This window comes from Dromiciops gliroides, chromosome 3 (assembly GCF_019393635.1).
Source record: "Dromiciops gliroides isolate mDroGli1 chromosome 3, mDroGli1.pri, whole genome shotgun sequence".
Lineage (NCBI taxonomy): Eukaryota > Metazoa > Chordata > Mammalia > Microbiotheria > Microbiotheriidae > Dromiciops > Dromiciops gliroides.
In genome coordinates, this window is record NC_057863.1 from 307,313,355 (window position 1) to 307,332,800 (window position 19,446).

At 37.1% G+C, this 19,446-nt stretch overlaps 1 protein-coding gene across 2 annotated transcripts; it reads left to right on the plus strand.

Annotated features, from left to right (window-relative positions):
• The first annotated feature begins 1,636 nt into the window (after nt 1-1,636).
• On the plus strand, nt 1,637-18,223 carry LOC122746641 (PEST proteolytic signal containing nuclear protein). Of its 2 annotated transcripts, XM_043992433.1 has the most exons (5): nt 1,736-1,918; nt 8,601-8,821; nt 12,713-12,787; nt 14,677-14,732; nt 16,373-18,223. In XM_043992433.1, exons 1-5 carry the CDS (start codon nt 1,855-1,857, stop codon nt 16,500-16,502), a joined length of 546 nt encoding a protein of 181 aa, XP_043848368.1. In that variant the 5' UTR covers nt 1,736-1,854; the 3' UTR covers nt 16,503-18,223. The 2 variants fall into 2 exon arrangements, with proteins under 2 accessions (XP_043848369.1, XP_043848368.1); XM_043992434.1 differs by lacking the exon at nt 8,601-8,821 and having other exon boundaries at nt 1,637-1,918.
• Nucleotides 18,224-19,446: the final 1,223 nt, after the last annotated feature.

A 19,446-nucleotide genomic window follows, 5' to 3' on the forward strand; every position in this document is an offset into this window, starting at 1 on the left:
GAGATCGGTCTTGAGTAGCTGCTTCACTTCTAGCCTAGATAAAAAGACCCACTCCAAAAACAAACAAAAAAATGTTTTCCTCAAAGCAGTTTCCTTCTCCAATTTTATGAATAACAATTATACAACAGTCCTTGAAGCACCAATCAATAAGCTAATTTGTGTGTGTGAGTGTGATCACAGCCTCTGACAATTTAATGGTTAAAATGCAAGTCAAGATATGAGGTATATGGAGTGTTATCCTAAGTGTAATATGAGTTCCTGTGCTTGAGAAATTAACAGCTGGAAGGGAGCTTATGAAGATATTGAAGAATAATTATGACATAATACAAAAGAATGTATTTGGAGTTAAAAGACCTGGGTTCCGATTCTGTTTCTCAAAATCTGTGTCAACGAAGACAAGTTATTTAATCTATCTGCTTTCCTCATTTTAAAAATTATTTCTAAAGTCTCTTCAAGCTTTTAACAGTCTTATTTTTGCCATCACTTAGTTTTTTCAACAGGAGAATGTGGATATAATAGCACCCACCTCCCAAGGTCATTGTGAGGATTAATACCATAATATTTGTAAAGTGCAATAGTGCAGCAGTAGGCACTTAATAAATGCTTGTTTTCTTCCTTTTTTCCTTTCCCTTTCTTCCCCCACCTCCCCCTTCCATCTTCCCTACAGCCCTGGGCAGGTGAGATCATAGGATAATCACCGGTTGCTCCTGGGTGAGGGAAGGCAGGCTTAAATGGATCCTCCTTAGACTTCTTTGAATCAACTGCTCTCCCACCACAGCTTTCTGGTTCAGTTCAGTTCAACAAGCATTTGCTATAAATGCCTACTTACTGTATCCCACATGCTGTCTAAGTGCTCAGGATATGAATTTTTTTAATTGGTACCTGCGTTCAATAAACACTCTACTTGGGTGAAATCATTTGTACACGGAGAACATATAAAAGTAATTTTGGGGTGCAATATCGATTATTTGTGGAATGAACCTGGAAAGCCTCATTATGTAGGTGCAGGTTCACTGAGCCTTGGGAAATAGGGATTACAAGGGCTTGAAGTGGGAAGCAATAGCATTCCAAATAATAAACATTTATTAACAATCTACTATATGCCAAGCACTGTGCTAAAAGCTGGAAATACCAAAAGAGGCAACAGACAGACCCTGCCCTCAAGGAGTTTACAATCCAAGGGAGAATACAACAAAAGGCCTGTAGACTAGACAAGTACAATTCTGTGCCGGGAACAGCATTTTATATGAATTTATATCATGTGACATCAGTCTTAGAAAGGTTGATTGGAACCAATTCGTAAACGACTTTAAATGTCCAACAGAGGAGTATAAATTTTATTGTGGAAGCATTAGGTAGCCATTAAAGCTTCTGGAGTAATGGGAGTGCTATGCTTGGCCTTTAAGGAATATCAGCTGGGCAGCTATGAGGAAGATGGGCTGGAGAAATCGAGAGGCACCTAAACCAATAGGAAATATCTGGCCACAGCACAAGCATGGTTGTCACCCTACGGTTCTCTTAGCTCCCTCGCCTAAACACGGAACTATCCAGCTTGGCATTGGTTGCACAGGTGAATCGGATTGGATTAACGAGATTAAAAAAAAAAAAACCTCCCTTGTGATTGGCTACGCGTTTAGCCAATCCTCGGTGGATGCCAGCCCAGTTCCTTCCTTCCTTCCGCGGTGTTAGAGGAGATGGCGTCACACTGAAGCTTCCGGCAGGGAGGGGGCTAAGCCGTTTCCCTCCTCCTGGAGACCACAGCCGGCCGCCATTCGGTTCGCTCTATGGTGGCCGGGGCGGGGCCGTGGTCGTGACGTCCTTGGCGCGGTGGCGGGGGAGGAAGCCGCGGGGAAAATGGCGGACGGGAAAGCGGGAGAGGAGAAGCCGGAGAAGCCGCAGCGAGCAGGAAGCGCCGGAGGTGAAAACAAACCCAGCGTCGCGGGCCGCGGGGGCCGCTCTGGGCCTTCCTTCGAGACCCGGGTGGGGGGAGCGGGGATGGCGGAGACTGGGGTGGGGGCGGCGGGAGACGGGGACGGCCCAGGCGGACTCGGCGGGTTTGGACTCTGGCGTACCGTGTGCTTCTCTCCTCGAGGGCCCGAGCCCCGGATCCGCACGATTCTGACTCCGGGGGGCCAGAGCCCACCCCGGGGCCAACAGCCCTCCCCCCTCCCGGGCCTGGCCCAGGACCCTCCCTCGAGGAGGGGACTAAACCCATGGGGAGATCGGGGGTGGGGAGGGGGAGGGGGGCGGGCCTCGAATCGCCCCGATGCCTTGGAGGGAAGAAGCCGCGGGCCGGTCAGCCTCCCTTCAGCCTCTCGTGCTCCCTTCCCCCGGGGGCCGCAGTGCGGGAGCCATCCCCTCGGGAGCCTTCCCTGCCCTCTCTTGCTCTCCCAGGCGTAAACAGCCCGGCCCGGTGCCCCACAGTGGCCTGTCTGAATTAATCCAGCAGGTTCATTACTGTTGGTCTGTGCTTGTTTGCCCCCGAAGTGTCAGGACCCCATCTCTGCAATATCCCTCCTCCGCTCCCCTTTAATTTTGGTGGTCTCTGGGGAAAGATGGGGGGGGGTCTCCCTACCCTTATGATGGATTGTTCAGTAAACTGCATGGTCTCAGGGTCAGGATCTTGTCGCCTTCCATAGAACCATCTTCCTTTCCTCTCCCTTTTGGCTGTCGCTAGGAGGCAGAATGCCAGATTTTTAGGGGCATAAATGGTCTGGTGTGACCTGTCCTATGTTCTGTTATGTTATGGAATAAATAAAACTCAGATTAATGTTAGCTTTGTTGCCTTTCTTCCTGTCATTCTGATGGGTTTTATGCTTTGTAGAGGGGGAAAAAGATACATTACATAATCCGGCCACTCCCTTTCCCCCTTCCCAAACCTAGCACCTAATAAGACTCAAAAACTTGTCTGATCTGATCTAAAGATCTAGTTTACAATATTTTAGGTGTCTCCCACCAGCACCTGCGGGGGAAAAAATCTTTTAAGATCCCAAGAATGAGTGGCATGAGGAGTGAAGTGCCCATCTTAATTGTTCAGTGTGAATTATCTGTTTAGAGTGATTTCCTTCTATCAAAGAGAAATAAGCGAAATATCCAGTTATTTTTGTACCCAAACCCCCTTTTTGAAGGTCCAGGTTGGCGAGGAAGAAATTGTACTTTATTTGATTCTGCTTCGTGTTATATTTTGACGTTATCACATGCTTTTCTGTTCAAATTAAAGTGTAGTAAACAAACTTTACAATTTAATACTGCTTCACTAAGGCAGTACTTAAGGAATACCACCTTAATACCACAACCTTTAAGGCCCACCTTGAAAAGTTATGAATAATAAGCAGTGTCCCCAAATGAGAACAATTTAGTCATTTTTGATGGGGAGCATACATCTGATAGGAAGTCCAAGGAAGTTCCTGTGCCAATGATAGCATGATAGCTAGAATTTCCTTTTAAAATGTCACCAATATTCCAAAGTATAGGAGTAGGAAACTCTTTAATATGTTGCCCCAAGATCTCTCAAAAATGGCAATTAATTCCTAGTATGCAGTTTGGCCACTGTGATTTCCAAAAAAAAATGTTACCTGCCAAGTAGTAATCTGCTGAATCAACAAGAAATTTATTTTAGTATCACTGTCAGAATGTCAGAGCAAAGAGCATATACTATGTGGAATAATTTGTACCCATTGTGATTAGCAGTATTAGCCATAGCTTGGCATGTAGTAGATTGATAATTTATGTTGTCAGGTTATATTGAAAGATGTTTTAGGGGAGTGCAGTGCTTTAAAAAAAAACAACTTGTAATTAATTCATTACCCATGTGACACCTTATACTTTAGTGTTGAGCCCGGAAGTCAACACAGCAAGGTTCAAACCCCAACCAGACATAATGTTAGTGATCTTGTCCTCTTTCTGCATGATCATAGATATAGCCTTAGTCCCCTCACCTATAAAATTAGGATAATGCTTTACTAACATCACAGGGTGGTTCTGAGGAAAGCAGCTTTTCTAAATTTTTAAGTATTTACAAATGAGTTATTAACAAGCCCCCAATTTGTCTTTTTGATCATTTACTTCCCCATGTGTTTTCAAGGGTTTGGGGGACTTTTTTTCCCCCCAATTAGAGAAACAAATTTCAGTGAATTTATTCATCTAACTTGATTTCAAAATGATTAATCTGAACATTTTATAAATGCTTCAAATTTTTGTAGCAGGAAAAAAACTGTAGAAAAATAATTACATACCCCGAAATACTTCTTGTTGTCTGTTACTCAAGTTGAACTAGGTTTTTCAGTTTGTTCTGAGAGCAATAAACTATGTAAGCAAAGTTGATTTTCCTGGATCTTGTATTGGGACCTCCCCAGGTTGGATTAAAGTGTCCATGGGTGGACGTCTCAATTTGTTTTTCCCTTTGGGACATTGAGAAGGCAGGGGAGGAGAAATAGTCAAGGACAAGGTTTTCATAAGAATTTTATTATATCAAGACTTTAAAACTAGTGAAGCAAACAGAATTTTTACCTGGAAAAATGCATTTATATCTTAAATCACATTGTTAGCCAGTTGTGCTCTGCTAAACCAGCCTGGGAACTAAATTGGCAATGAAGTATTAAAGACCTTCTGTTACCAAATTGAAAACAGGTCACAAAAATGCATTCAGAGCCAACTCATTTAGCACTTCATTCAAAATAAGACCTCTGTGTTACTTCAGGGGTCTCGTGTATTTTTTTCTCCAGTTATTAGGGAAAGAAAAATGTCAAGTGAATGTAGATTCATCTAGTTTGTTTTCAGATGGATTAATCTGGACATTTTATTTATGCTCTTCAGGGATACAAATGAATTCCTTTTCTTTAAGAAAACTTCCATCCAAAATTAATTGTAATATCTTCTTCATGCTTCTAGAGAAATTTATTAATATAAATTAAATATTTTTAAATTTAAAAATTGATGAGAATAACCATTAGTTCTTGTTTCATATATGCTTCAAGTAAATTAAATATATGCATGCCCATTTTTAGAGCTTACCACAGGGCTACCACAGTTTGCAGCTATTCTTGGAGGCCTATAGAGAAGCATAAAAGTCACAAAAAAGACCCAGAGTACTGAGGAAGCAGCATAATATGTTGGGAAATGTGGGATTTGGAGTTCAGACCCTAGGTTTAAGTTCTGCCTCTGTCATTTTACTGTTTGATCTCTGGCAGGTCTTTTAACCTCTCTAGGCCTTGGATTTCCTCATCTGTAAAATGAAGAGGTTGGATCCATGAGTCTACTTAGGTTACTTGCTTTGGAATATGTAGTATAGACTTGGATGATACTAGTTTAAATATATTTGTTAACTGCTTTGAATAATTAGATCATTAAGCATTTCAAGTTTGAGTTACTTGGGAAATCAGTTTTCTCACATTAACTATATAATACAGAACAGTAGGAATTTATCTAACAGCCAATAAGATGTAGGGTTGGCTACCAAATTATCTGGCCTCAATTTATTATTTGTTTTGTTTTATATCTCATATATATTTGGAATCCTATTCCAAGCAAAATCATCAATCAGGGAAAAATCATTCTAGTGATTTGAAAGAATGAAATGATCTTGTACTCATTGGTTAGTCCTCTTAATGGACCTCATCCTCCACCCATAAGGTTCCAACATATGATTGGCATCAATTAACTCTTCCTTCTCTTTCCATAATTTTGGATCTGATTCAGTGGCTTAGAAGTTTCCATACTTGGTAGTCAAAAGTACTTCATGGTTGTGAAGTTATCGGCATAAGATTAACTTTTAGAAGCCCAAGGACAAATTATTGCTCAAGTAAAATCAGTATATATTAGACATTATTCTCAGAGTAGACAGAAATAGGGTGTGTTTTAACTTTTTTTTTTTAGTTGGTGGAAATGCAAGTGCAAATAAAATTAAGTTGTACATAATTTGTGGTTTGAGAGGAACTCTTCTGACTCCCAGTTGAGTTCTGTTATATAGAGGACTGTTGTAACAAGATTTTTTTTCAAGATAGGAACTGTATTCATAGATAGAACTTAGTATACCTACTGGTCAGGCAGTAGGGTTTGTCACACTTTTTCATATATAATTTTGTCATTGCTCTTCCCAGTGCCTGGTTTGGTGGATAGTGAGCTTTGATTTGGAATTAGGAAGACCTGGATTCAAATCTTGCCTTTGATACCTACCTATAAGTTGTACTGTGTAGATGTACCTTGTCACTTAACCTTTCTGAGCCTTGGTTATCTAAGATTTGTTAAGTTATAGTTGGTAATCACCTTTGGTGATGGATGGGGTTCCCACATCAAGCAAATCCCAGTTTCCGGAGGTGTTACTCTACCCTCAATTATTTTCTCCTGACTCATTTTTGGTATAATTTGCTCAAATTCCCTATGCCCCAGAATTTAATTCCAGAAAGACAGAGATTGGGAACAGAGTTAGAAGCAAAGAAGGGAATATGAGGAGAAAATCAATAGGCATTACTGTCTTTAGACCTTAAATCAGGGATTCTTGAATTTTTTGTGTCTTGGACCCCTCTGACAGTTTGGTGAAGTCTATCAAAGACACCTCAGAATTATGTTTTTAAATGCATAAATACATAGAATTACAAAGGAAACCAAACATTGAAATAGAGTTATAAGAATGTTTAGAAGACAAGATTAGTGGACTCCTCACCTTAGACAACAGCCTGTCTGTTTTTATGCTGTTTGTTCTAATGTTTTCCACTTCATTATATAAATTGAAATAAGTATCACTTCAGTTAGATGGCCATGTTCTTATATAATTTGTCTATATAATATCATATACAAAATATGTCATAAAACATAATATAAAATAGCTTCTGTTTTATTTCAAAATCTTTTCCCCTCATATTTAACAATGAACATAAATCAGATAGTTGGTTTAGTTATGATTTAGTTGTTAAAATTTATGTGGGCAACTGTATCTGTAATGGAATTGATCAAGAATACTTGGAAATCCTAAATTTAGTACTTAGAAACGTGATGACATTTTCATAAATTCTTTTAGCGTTTCCTTTTGTCTGAAAATTCTAAATTGGGATGCTAGCATAGACTTTATTATTTTTTAAACACTGTATTTTGGGCAACCTTTCACTCCTCAGTATTTTATTATATTTTAATGAGTGGTTGGCACCTTCTGCCATCCACTGCAGGTATAATATAATACTCTCTTCCACCTAATTTCTTAATTTCCCAATCCAAAACTAAATCCTATTTAATCCCACTCTGGGTAACATTATAACATTGTTCTCATTGCTTCCTATGACCGGAGGGAATCTACAGCAGTTAACTTCAAGATGTTCTTTCCATTTTTTTCCAAACAAACTTGAACATTCTGTTCAAGTATTTATTAATCCAGAGAACAACAACCAAAAAAAAAAACCAAACCCTGTTTCAATTTTTGGACCCTGAAGCATAGCTTTCTAACAGCTACATTTGTGTCTTTTCTTTTTGTTCAGTTTTTCCTATTATCTGTGCCTGATCCTAAAGCTTGTTTTCTTTCCCCCATACATTAAACCACACATCCATAGCATCAGTGTGCATGCTTGTTATCTAGAACATAGTTGCTGAAAGAAAATAAATTTTTAAATCTTGAGCTAGTTTCCTCATTCCCTGACACTCAATATGTTCTTGAAAACCTCCCTCTGCTGCTCATCTGGCATATGCTTAAGGCATATCAACTAGTTTTTAAATCTGATACTTGAATTTTTTTTCCGTTTTAAATTTAATACAAAATATTTAGGAAGACAAAATTACTGAAGTTGGCATATTCCAAAAACTAAATGTGAATTACTTGTAGATTATAGGCTATTTGATCTCATCCATGATATTCTCCCTTCACTTAAAATACATAGTTGAGAATTTAATATGACTGCTCTATGTGAATGGGAAATATCTGTATTCATACACATGGATGATTCTCCTCTGCTTAATTGCTTTCCATGTAATTTCAAACAGTGAAATAACCTGGTATAACCAAAATTCTAGGGCAAATTTTATTTACAAAGAAATTAGAATACATACTTATCAGTAAATTCAGTTTCAAATCAATGCTGAATGACCCCTTTCTAGGTAGATATTTATGGGATTGGGGAATTTAGACATGGTTACCAGAAATTGATAACCAAATTTATTCTCCTTATCTTCAAGATTGCTCTTAAATATATAAGCAGTTAATTGCTAACAGATTAGATTATCTTGAAGAGGAGTTTTTACCTCTTGGGTATTTTGGTAGGGTTTTTGTTTTAAGTAGACTACCCTTTACCCTTCTTCCTCCCCCCACAAACATAGAACTTTTGGTTTTGTGTAATAGAACAATGTTTAGTCAAATCGTATTAATTTTTTGAAAAATATGTTTGTAATTTTCAATTGCCCTGTATTTTATATTAGTTAATTCAAAGGAGCCTCTTCTACTGCCACACAATCTCTGTTCCCTCTATATGCTCAAACGAAACAGTGGAAGAGACTGTTGGGCCAGTAGTTGTGCAGCTGCAGAGGTACCTTCCTTATAACAATGCTTTATGAGGTTGCTGCTCCCATCACTCTGCTCAGTAAAATTAGCTCATCTTGGTAAGTTGTTTCGACTTCACCAGGACCTGAAGAAGAGGCAGAAAAACCTGTGAAAACTAAGACTGTTTCTTCCAGTAATGGAGGGGAAAATTCGAGTCGCAGCGCAGAGAAGCGATCAGCTGAAGAAGAAGCCGAAGACTTCTCATCCAAGCCTGTGCCCGCAAAGATAGCCAAGTTTGGGTTTGCCATAGGCAGTCAGACGGCAAAGAAAGCGCCAGTCATATCCATCAAACTTGGAGCAAGTGTGAGTCATTGTTTTCAACTTGGTCTTCACAGGGGATGGGTAGAATCTGGGAGGGAATCAGAAGATTGAGAATCTTATACAAAAAATGAATGCTAAAATAAAGACTTTGTAGGCATTTTTCTGAGGTGTAACCTATGATTATATATGGTTATGTGTACCTTCATGTGGAAAATGGAAGTTTAGATTGATATTATTTAGGAAAGGTTAGTGAAAAACCTAGGACAACTGTGATACAGAATCATAGCAAGTGAAAACTTAAGTGGTGTCACTTTAGATTGAACAGAACTTTAGAAAATACCTTCAGAGAGAAGAAAAGTATATCTTCATCTAATTCTTTTGGGTCTTGGAATCAGGACCCTAGGTCTCACTTATTTTGTTGTGCTTCTAAAGTGACTAACATCACTGCAAAGGCTTATGGATAGAATAGATATTAAAGACATGAAGAAATTATGAGAAAATGTGTTCCAATGGGAAAGAATGCTCAAGGCAGGACAATGAAATGCATCTTCAACTTGTATCACTTGTTCCCAGAATGTTCCAATCACTATTTGATCACTGTCCCATTAATCAGATCTTCCATCTGTCTCTTAACTTTGTACTTAGATCTCCCAACATTGAACTACTTCCTTTTCTTCTGTCAGTTCTTTACCACCCCCAATTGATCCTTGTCTTATTCCACTTGTAAGACTCTGAATTGGCCATCCACATTCCACTTGATAGGAGAACATAGCTCCAAGACCTGCTTTTGTGTCTGTGATCTGACTCTCCCTTTGTGTACACAAATAATAAAAATGCCCTGTCTATGCCAGGAAAAGATGGAATACATTCTTTAATAATTCTGAGGCTGAGGGGCAGCTAGATGGCGCAGTGGTTAAAGCACCGGCCCTGGAGTCAGGAGTACCTGAGTTCAAATCTGACCTCAGACACTTGACACTTACTAGCTGTGTGACCCTGGGCAAATCACTTAACCCCCATTGCCTGCAAAACAAACAAAAACCCAATAATTCTGAGGCTGTTAGTCAAATGAAACATTTCTGAGTTCAGTAACTCTGGCTGGAAGGTGTTCCCCCACGTGTATCCCTGGGCCTCAACTATAGGGAAAACTCTTTCTGACAGTTTTGTCTTATTAAACTTAGATTACCATTCTAGTCTTTTCAACACCTTTTTGGATCCCAGTTCTCTCATTATGTCTTAGATATCCTGCCCACCTTCATTTTGTTTACAAATACTAGAAGCATGTCAGCTATCTTCAATCAATTCTGCATTCATCTAATTGTATTTTTTATCTAGCCTGTGTCTTTATTGTCTGCAAGAATTTTATGAAAGTTTTATCAGATATCTTGGCGAAATCCAGATACTTTATGTCTGTAGTTTTCTACTGATATCCTAGTCTATTAAACCTGGCAAGAAAGGAAATTCAGTTAGTCTGGCATGTTTTAGTTTTAATGAGCCCAGCCTAGATTATATTAACCATCAGTTTCCTTTATACTTGCTCACAAACCACCCATTTAATACTCTCCTCTAGAATTTTTCCAGGTATCGAGTCAGAATCAGTGCCTTATATTTTGTCGATTTCTCCTTTCTCTGAAAATGAGAAAAATATTCTCACCTACATCCTGGGGTACCCTTCTGTTCAGCAAAAAGGCTGCAATCACACCTTCAAGTTCTTTCCTTGAACTAATTTCAGGAAGTTAAGTGTTCTTATTGTCTCTCACTTACTTGAATTTCAGTTCCCTCATAATGGTTATTCTTTCTCGTTGTTATGAAGATGACCCTTCTTGATGAAAACAGACATAAAATAGGAGCTGAGTGCTCTGTTTTCTCTAGGCCATCTGTTATCATTCCTTTCACCCCAAATAGAAGGCCTAGGCTGTCCTTGTTCTTTTCGCCAATGTAACCTTTCTATTAAAAGCAAAAACAAAAAATCTTTTCATTTATCACAAGCTTCAGCTAATTCCTGACTTTAGCCTTCCTGATATGGTCATAGGACTAAACCATTCTTGCATTTCTAAAATTATACTGTCTTTTCTTTTGGTATATTCCCTCATCAAATAATTCCTCCTGTCTTTTCTGTTCATATGGCTCCCTGGTTTGAGTCTCCCCTCTCACCCCCCACTCCCATCATGAGGGGTCAAATGGAAAGTTCTTGGATTTGCAGCATTTCCTGGATTCAAATCTTGCCTCTACTACTTGACATTGGGCAAGTCACTTGCTTTATTTGGGCTTCAGTTTCCTCATTTGTAAAATGAAGATTTGGGGCTAAATTATCTCTGAAGCCTCTTGTAGCTACAAGTCTGCAATATTTAGCCATCACAATTTTGTCCTTATAATTTTGTTTTGACAATCTCCAGTCCTTGAATTGATTTTTTTTTGTCTCATACCTTATCTTTTCTTTGAACTTATGTAATCTACACTCAAAATTTGGGCCATACTAGAAAATACTAATACTGAAATCATTAAATTATGTAAAGGCTTCACATTTGTCACTTTGCTTAAATAACACATGATAAAAGCAGGTTCTTCATCATCTTTATTTGGAATTATAACAAAATGGATGTTGACTTCTAAAAGCCAATTTAAATACTTACTTTAAGCTATAAAATTTTAAGTTCGTGGAACATTGGTAAAACTAACTAACTGAAATATTTTGTTGGTAAGGAATAAGTATTAAGTTAATGTTAGATGACATGACGTTAAATACTAGCTTTTTAATAAGACAGAAATTATCTAAAATTGCTCCACTGTTGATACTATTTAGCTATAATTGTCATATCTGGCAGCAGCTATTTTCTGAGCTTAATTTGGGGCAGGGGGAGTGTTTAACTGCAGATGCAATACTCTAGATTATCATTCAAGAATGATTCATCTAGGGGGCAGCTAGGTGGTACAGTGGATAAAGCACTGGCCCTAGATTCAGGAGGACCTGAGTTGGAATTCGGCCTCAGGCACTTGCACTAGCTGTGTGACCCTGGGCAAGTCATTTAACTGCGTTCTCCCCTCCCCCCCCCCCCAAAAAAAGAATGATTCATCTAAAATGTTACCTGGATTTCTTTCCAACTGTTTTCAGTAATCTTGATGGGTGGTCCTTTTTGAAAAAATTCCATGCTAACAGGCATAATCATTATCCCCCCAAAATGGTCTTTTTTTAAGGGCAGGATTTTAGAAATTTTTTTTCTTTGTTTTTTAATTTTAAAATATGTGAAAAGGAAATTCAGACCATTTGTTACCCTTTCTCCCTTAATTTAACATTTTTTATATTAAAACTTTATGCATCCTACTAAATGTATTAAAACTAATGCTAGCAAGTAAGTAGTTAGTTATGGGCCCTGTGACAGATTTCACTGTATTGTATAGATCATGTCTTAAAATTACATAAAATCAGTCACTAAATGTATATTGAGTGCTCAGTATACACATGGCATTGGGCTGTCCTTGGGAAAACATCCTATACAAGATCAAATAAATGGGACTTTAATGAGTCAAAGGTGTTTTAGGGGTTAACATTAAAAACTATTCCTGGGGGCAGCTACATGGGGAAGTGGATAAAGCACTGGCCCTGGATTCAGGAGGACCTGAGTTCAAATCCAACCTCAGACACTTGACACCCTGGGCAAGTCACTTAACCCTCATTGCCCCACCAAAAAACCCAACTATTACTAATCATGTCCATAGCACCTAATAGTAGTACTATTTTCTCAGGGAGCATAGGGGACCTAAAAGACAAGACTTCCCAAAGTACTGACTTATTCATTGCTTAAGATCTTTTGAAAACAAAATACCTCTTTTTTTAAAAATACCAAAAAGTCACCATTTTCTCTTTTGATTTGCATGCATATTACGTACATATTTTGCCTATGTAGTGTTCATCTGTTTTGATGTGTTTCTTTTTAGAAGCCTAAAGAAACTGTTCCAACTCTTGCCCCTAAAACCCTTTCAGTAGCAGCAGTTTTCAATGAAGATGATGATGTAAGTCAATGGCTAATTCTGTTTCTTACTCATATATTCTTTAAATACGCTAATCATATTAAAGAATTTTTGAAGTTCTTTCAAGGAGACTAAAACTGACTTCACAAAAAGATAATTGGGTGATGGGGTAGAAAATAGCAAGTCTATCTATATTCAGTCTGTCAATAATAGGTGTTAGGTGGGGGCAGCTAGGTGGTACAGTGGATAGAGCACTGGCCCTGAAGTTGGTATGATCTGAGTTCAAATCTCACCTCAGACATTAATGGTATGAAAAGGTGTCCCCATAATTCTGAACCTTTCTGGTGGCATCTATAAGAATTGTGGGAAGAAGACGGTGGGTGGTCTTTGGGTATTTGAAGAGAGGGATTCTATCTCCCTTAAGCTTGGAAGTGTTCAAGCAAAGGATGGGTGACTGGTGAAGGTAAGATTGAATGACTACTTATCAAGATTTCAGGGGAAATTCATGGGCCACACAAGCTGACTGAAGTGAAGCCCATCATCTTCATGGCCTCTAAATTTCAGTATTCTTAAGAGTTTGGAGACAAGATCTCAGGACCCTTTTTTCTACTGTCCATAAAGTTAATTTCAAATGAAGATAAACTAACTCCTGAAAAATAAAACAGCATTTTTATTTATAACTAAGATCTGATTTCATTATGTAATACTAGCTCACATCTATATGGTGTTTTAAGATTTACCCAGCACTTTGTGTACACATTATCTCATTTGATTTTCACAACAACTCTGTTTGGTAGGTGCTACTATTCTCCTCATTTTATAGATAAATGTAACTGATGCTCAGAGGCCAAATAATCTACAGTTACACAGCTAGTAAGCGTCTAAGGAATTTTCAAGGCCTTTAATTTCTGGGTTTTCCTTAATGGATGTATTTTAAAAAAACAGATTAAGATTTTTTTATGTGAGTAGAGAGGAGATAAAGACTAATGTATAAACACATACTTCATATCATTTTGATTGATAAAATCATTAATATCTGATCTTGAATCATTTGACAGTTCCAAGAATTTTGGTAGTGAGATCTTCCCTTTGTTGGATCCTCAGTAGTTTGGGGGGCAAGGGGGAAGTAGTTTTGCAATGCTGGTAAAAGCACTGGATTCTACTTTACAGTGGTTTCTCCAGAGGATTTCAGCTGGGGCCAAGCTAAAGGAGGTGGGGGTGGGGGTGGAGCCTTGTATGTCATAGAAAATGAATATACAGGAAAACAAATACTGTTTTTTGTTATCTGATAGCCTTGGCTTTTGGTTAGGGACAGTCAGTTGCTGCTAAAATTGTTTAGATCGCTTTTTCCCCCTCGTTGTTCCATATTTGAGTTATACCATGATTCACAGTAACAAGGTGGGGGGAAATCTATGTTCTGTTTTTACAAAGCATTTAAAATTTTGTATAAATTCAAGACTTTAAAATGCTATTGATTATTAAATAGATTTTTTAAATTTCCATCTTTAAAAAAACCTGGTAGTGGGGCAGCGAGGTGGCGCTGTGGATAAAGCACTAGCCCTGGATTCAGGAGTACTTGAGTTCAAACCTGGTCTCAAACACTTGACACTTACTAGCTGTGTGACTCTGGGCAAGTCACTTGACCCCAATTGCCTCAAAAAAACCTGGTACTTATTAACAGTCATTCATAGCTTTGGGGGGGGGGGCTTGTTTTGGTTTTTTGCAGGGCAATGGGGGTTAAGTGACTTGCCCAGGGTCCCACAGCTAGTAAGTAAGTATCAAGTGTCTAAGGCCGGATTTGAACTCAGGTATTCCTGAATCCAGGGCCGGTGCTTTATCCACTGTGCCACCTAGCTGCCCCCCATAGCTTTTTAAAAAGGAAATATTTGTAATTTTGAGCCAGCATTTCATCTGTGATCTTTTTTTCCTAGAGTGAACCAGAGGAAATGCCTCCAGAAGCAAAGATGCGGATGAAGAATATTGGAAGGTATTTAAATTTTTTGCATATGTTAAACTATTAGCTAATCGTGGCAAATAAACTTCTAAAAGAGCTTAAGTCATTGAAGTATATTGGTAGATCCTGATAGCTCATGGGATAAAGTCATATAGGAAAGTTTTACTACTGTTATACTTCATTCTAGGAATTTAGAGGTTACCATAATATATTTCAGGATAAAGGGAAATCACATACTTTATCTTGAGCATTCAAAGGTTCTTTACTTTCTTACCTGATGGGAGAAAAGTTTATTTGAGGAAAAAAGTTACATGCATATAATTGAAAACTTTTTTTTTTTCCTGGGGTAATGAGGGTTAAGTGACTTGCCCAGGGTCACATAGCTAGTAAGTGTCAGTTGTTTGAGGCCGAATTTGAACTCAGGTCCTCCTGAATCCAGGGACGGTGCTTTATCCACTGCACCACCTAGCTGCCCCCTGAAAATATTTTCTCCTTAGGATTCCTTTCAGATGATGCCAGATGGTTTTTTAGTTAAAATAGACCACAAAATTTGTTATAGGCTTTGCTTTTTAAAGTTTTCTGGCCACTAGGTTATTAATATGGAATTTCTCATCCATTTGGGGGAAATTAATACTTCAGTGCCTTATGAGGAATGTATAACCTTAAAGTAACCCCAGAAAACAAACTAAATTTTGAAGATTCTTATTCCCACAGAATAGAGGAAGATACCCATTCCAGAAGGGGCAAAGGAACTAGAATCTGAAAAGTAAAGGTTTATTTGGTTTTAAATTGGGTAGTGCACATAAAACTATTATAAGACTTCTAAAATAGATCAGATTGATAAATAAATTTTTAAAGTGATAATATTCAAACTAATTTTGGTATACTGTGTTGGTTTAAATATAAGCCACATTTGTTTTCCTTATTTGACATTTATAACAGCCTAAGAGCAGAAAGTAGTAATTGTTAATATTTCACTGTATGCCTTTATAATAGTATTTTCATTTTCAGAGATGATTACAGCACATCTTTTTTTTTTAAGTTATATCAATGTACTATATGAAAAGTGTTATATCTAGAAACACTAAAATGTGAGAATATGGAGTTATTAGGATTACAAGAGAAAGGAGACTCAGTGGACAGAGTATTGGCTTGGAGTCTGAAGAGACCTTGACTCATCCTAGATTTTGCACTGACCATAGGAAAACACACAGCCTCTTAGTATTTTCTCATCTGTAAAATGAGAATAATGTGCATATTATCTGCCTTACAAGATTGTGAAGAAAACACCTGAAATCTCTATATAATTGTCAACTGTTATCACAAGCTTATTAGACTATTTTATATTCCCTTTCTTTGACTCATAACTTTCATAGAATAAAAATTATCCAGACCTGTGTGTCTGTGTGTCTCTGTCTCTCTACATGTGTACTAAACATTCAGGTATTCGGGTTCACAGCTAGTATGTGTTTAAGAACAGATTTGAACATAGGTCTTCTAGACTGATTCTTGTATCATTGTTTGTATTAGAAACCTTGATGCAACTTATAGTTGTGGAGGGAATGTTGAGGGGGAAATTAAAGGATAAAATTTTCATACCTTGCTCTATTACAGTGCTATCTGAAGACTTTTAAACTGCTTATGAACTCTTTCTTTTCCATTCTTAAAAATAGGGATACACCAACATCAGCTGGACCAAATTCCTTCAATAAAGGAAAGCATGGATTTTCTGATAACCAGAAGCTGTGGGAACGAAATATAAAATCTCACCTTGGAAATGTCCATGACCAAGATGATGACTAAATGATGTGTTTCAAGATTGGGGTATGGGGTGGGTGTGATGTTAAAAGGAACAGTTTCCTTTTTTTTTTTTTTTTAAGAAAAAAAGAATGGTATAAGACTATCTTTGGAGCCACTTTAAAAAAAAAATTTGAGTGGTGTACTAATAAATGAAAGTTTGAAATTAGAGGTAATTTATGTTTTATATACAGATTTCAAGACATTTGCTAATTTTGTAGTTTCATGTGATTAGTTTCAAAAGGTTACAGATAATAAAGAAGTCAGAAATATGGTACCTTTTTAAGAATTGCTTATTTTTTTAGTCACAACTATTAGCACATTAAGGAGGAAGCAAAAGTTTACTGTCTCTTTAACTGTTCAAATTGAAAACAACTACTTAATTCCATCTTTACCTAAACTGTCTGGCTCCCAAGAACAGCCTTATAGAGTAGTGTTGTACTGGGAGGGAAGTGTTACTGGAACATTGATTTGAAAATAATTTAGACAAAATAGAAATATGACAGCTTTTTTTTCCCTTATGGACATTTCTTTTTTAGTCATGAACTAGGCATTTCTAACAGCAGCTACAGAGGCTATATCAAGAAAAACCCATAATTACTCTTGAAATTTGATGTAAAGTGTTTAATATATGATGTGGCCTGATTGAACTTAACAGGGCTTGTCCTAACTTCATTGGTTTTCAAAGGACAAGCATTCACTGTGCGAGTAAATCAGTATTTTAAATGTGTTTCTCTGAGTTACCGGTATTAACAAGCTCCTGTAAACATTTCCACCAGAACTTGAGGTAAATATAAGGAAGCTGTTTCTTTTAAAAAGTAAGCCACCGCCAAAAATGTGATTAAAATATGTACATTGCTTAAATGCATTTGGATTTTTTAATTTTAAAAGAAATGACACACCAAAAATTCATTAACATTGTATAAAGATGGTGAAGATGCACTTTCTGTATTTGTCAGAACATTTAAATTACTAATTTAGTGAAAACTAATTTGAATTTAAGCAACGTTAATTTTCTCATTACTAGGCTAGTATATAATACTGTCATGTATAGGCCTATTTCTTTATAGACCACTGGCCCGTTTCATGTACTGAAAATACAAGACAGTGCATCTTTAAAATTATTTTATGAAAGATTTGACCACTTATACTTTGAGTCTGTAAGTTCTGAGAAGTTTCTTTTGTATTTTTGTATTGTATATGTAATCTTAAATTTCTTTGAAATATAATGCCGTTGGAACACCTGTTCTAGTATCTTTAAAAGCTTTGTCATAAACAAATGTATAATGTTTTCTTGCAAATTCCTTCAATGTTGAATTTGAAGGCAGCTTTAGACTATTCTATTGGTGGTAACTGCCAGTTAAGCTCTTAGAATAGGTAATTGTTCCAGAGGAGCTGCCTTTTACTGTATATTCCTAATAACTTTTGTCCAGTTGCATTTATATTTAGAATAAGCCCCACATAAAACAATGAAAATGTACATAGAACTATTAGTTTTTTCTTATTTGACTTAACCATATCAAAATTCATAAATTTATCTTTAGACACTCTAATGTAGGCAAACTTTTCCATTTTTGTCCATTTTATTGTTATGTTTAAAATAAGAATTCTTCCTCTTCTGAATGTTTTCTTGACCCAAATGAAATGGTAGCCTAAGGTCAAGACAGGAGAGAGCAATGACTGAGATGAATGTCTTTACTAAAATACCAATAAATTTGTGAAACTCAGTAATACAGTATGTTCTATTCTCCTTAACTGTTGCCATCTTCCATAAAGAAGCAAAATAAATAAGATTACTGATTCCTACTCACTGATGGACAAGGTATAAAGGTAATAAAATGAGGTTTTAAATCATTCAGCTACTATGGTTAGTTACTAGTCATTCAGCATGTAATATATTCACTGAAAATTGTATTACATAGTTGTTAACATGACTCCCTGGTAGAATGTTAGATCTTTGAAGGAAGGGACTTTTTTTCTTTTCTTTGTGTCTCTAGTGTTTAGCACAGCATGTGGCTGGCACATAGCATTTAATTAATACTTGTTGACTGAGTGACTGCTGCACTTGATATGGGTAAAATGAAGTTGGCCTAAAATTTAAATGGTCAAGCTAAAACTTGTCCTCAGATGGATTATAGAATGTGCTTTATTATAAACTTAAAAGCACAATATAAGTGTCAGTTGCTATTATTACTTGAAAAAATTGCTTATTTCGTAGTATTAGGTTCTGGGGATGCAAAGAAATATATGATGCATACCACTCTCAAGGACTTTATAATAGGATAAGACATATACAACTCATAAAAAAAGTGAGAACTAGAAAGGAGAGAGTCCATCCAGGTAAAATGTTTTGAAATTTTTGAAGAAGAAAAAAATCACTTGACTTCAAGGGAGAAGGGCAAGACAAGAAAAAGGCAAAATGGAAGAGATAGCCCTGGAGTTGGATCCTCCCAAGAAGAGCTGGGAAAGGATTACAGGACTGGTCCATTTTACATGGCATTGCTTCTCACGTTGGTTCAGTGGAAAAGAGTGCTGGACCTGGAGTTTGGAAGACCTGAGTTTAAATCTGATCTAAAACAAATACTGGTAGTAAACCTGAGCAAGTCACAACAGCTGTCTGATTCAATTTCCTTATCAGTAAAATGGGAATAATAATAGCACCTGCCTCTCAGGGTTGTGAGGGTAACAGGAAATATTTGAAAACTGCTATATAAATATATTATTTGTAAGTACATGGTAAGGGAATATGAATTTGCATGTTATCTACTGTGTGCCAGGCTCTTTATAAACATCATCTCATTTGATACTTAAAACAACCCTGAAAGGTTGGTGCTATTATCCCCATTTTATAGTTGAAACTGACGCAGATAGGTTAAATGACTTGCCTAAGATAACATAGCTAGTAAATGTGTGAGGCTGAGATTTGAACTTGCATCTTCCATACTTTAAG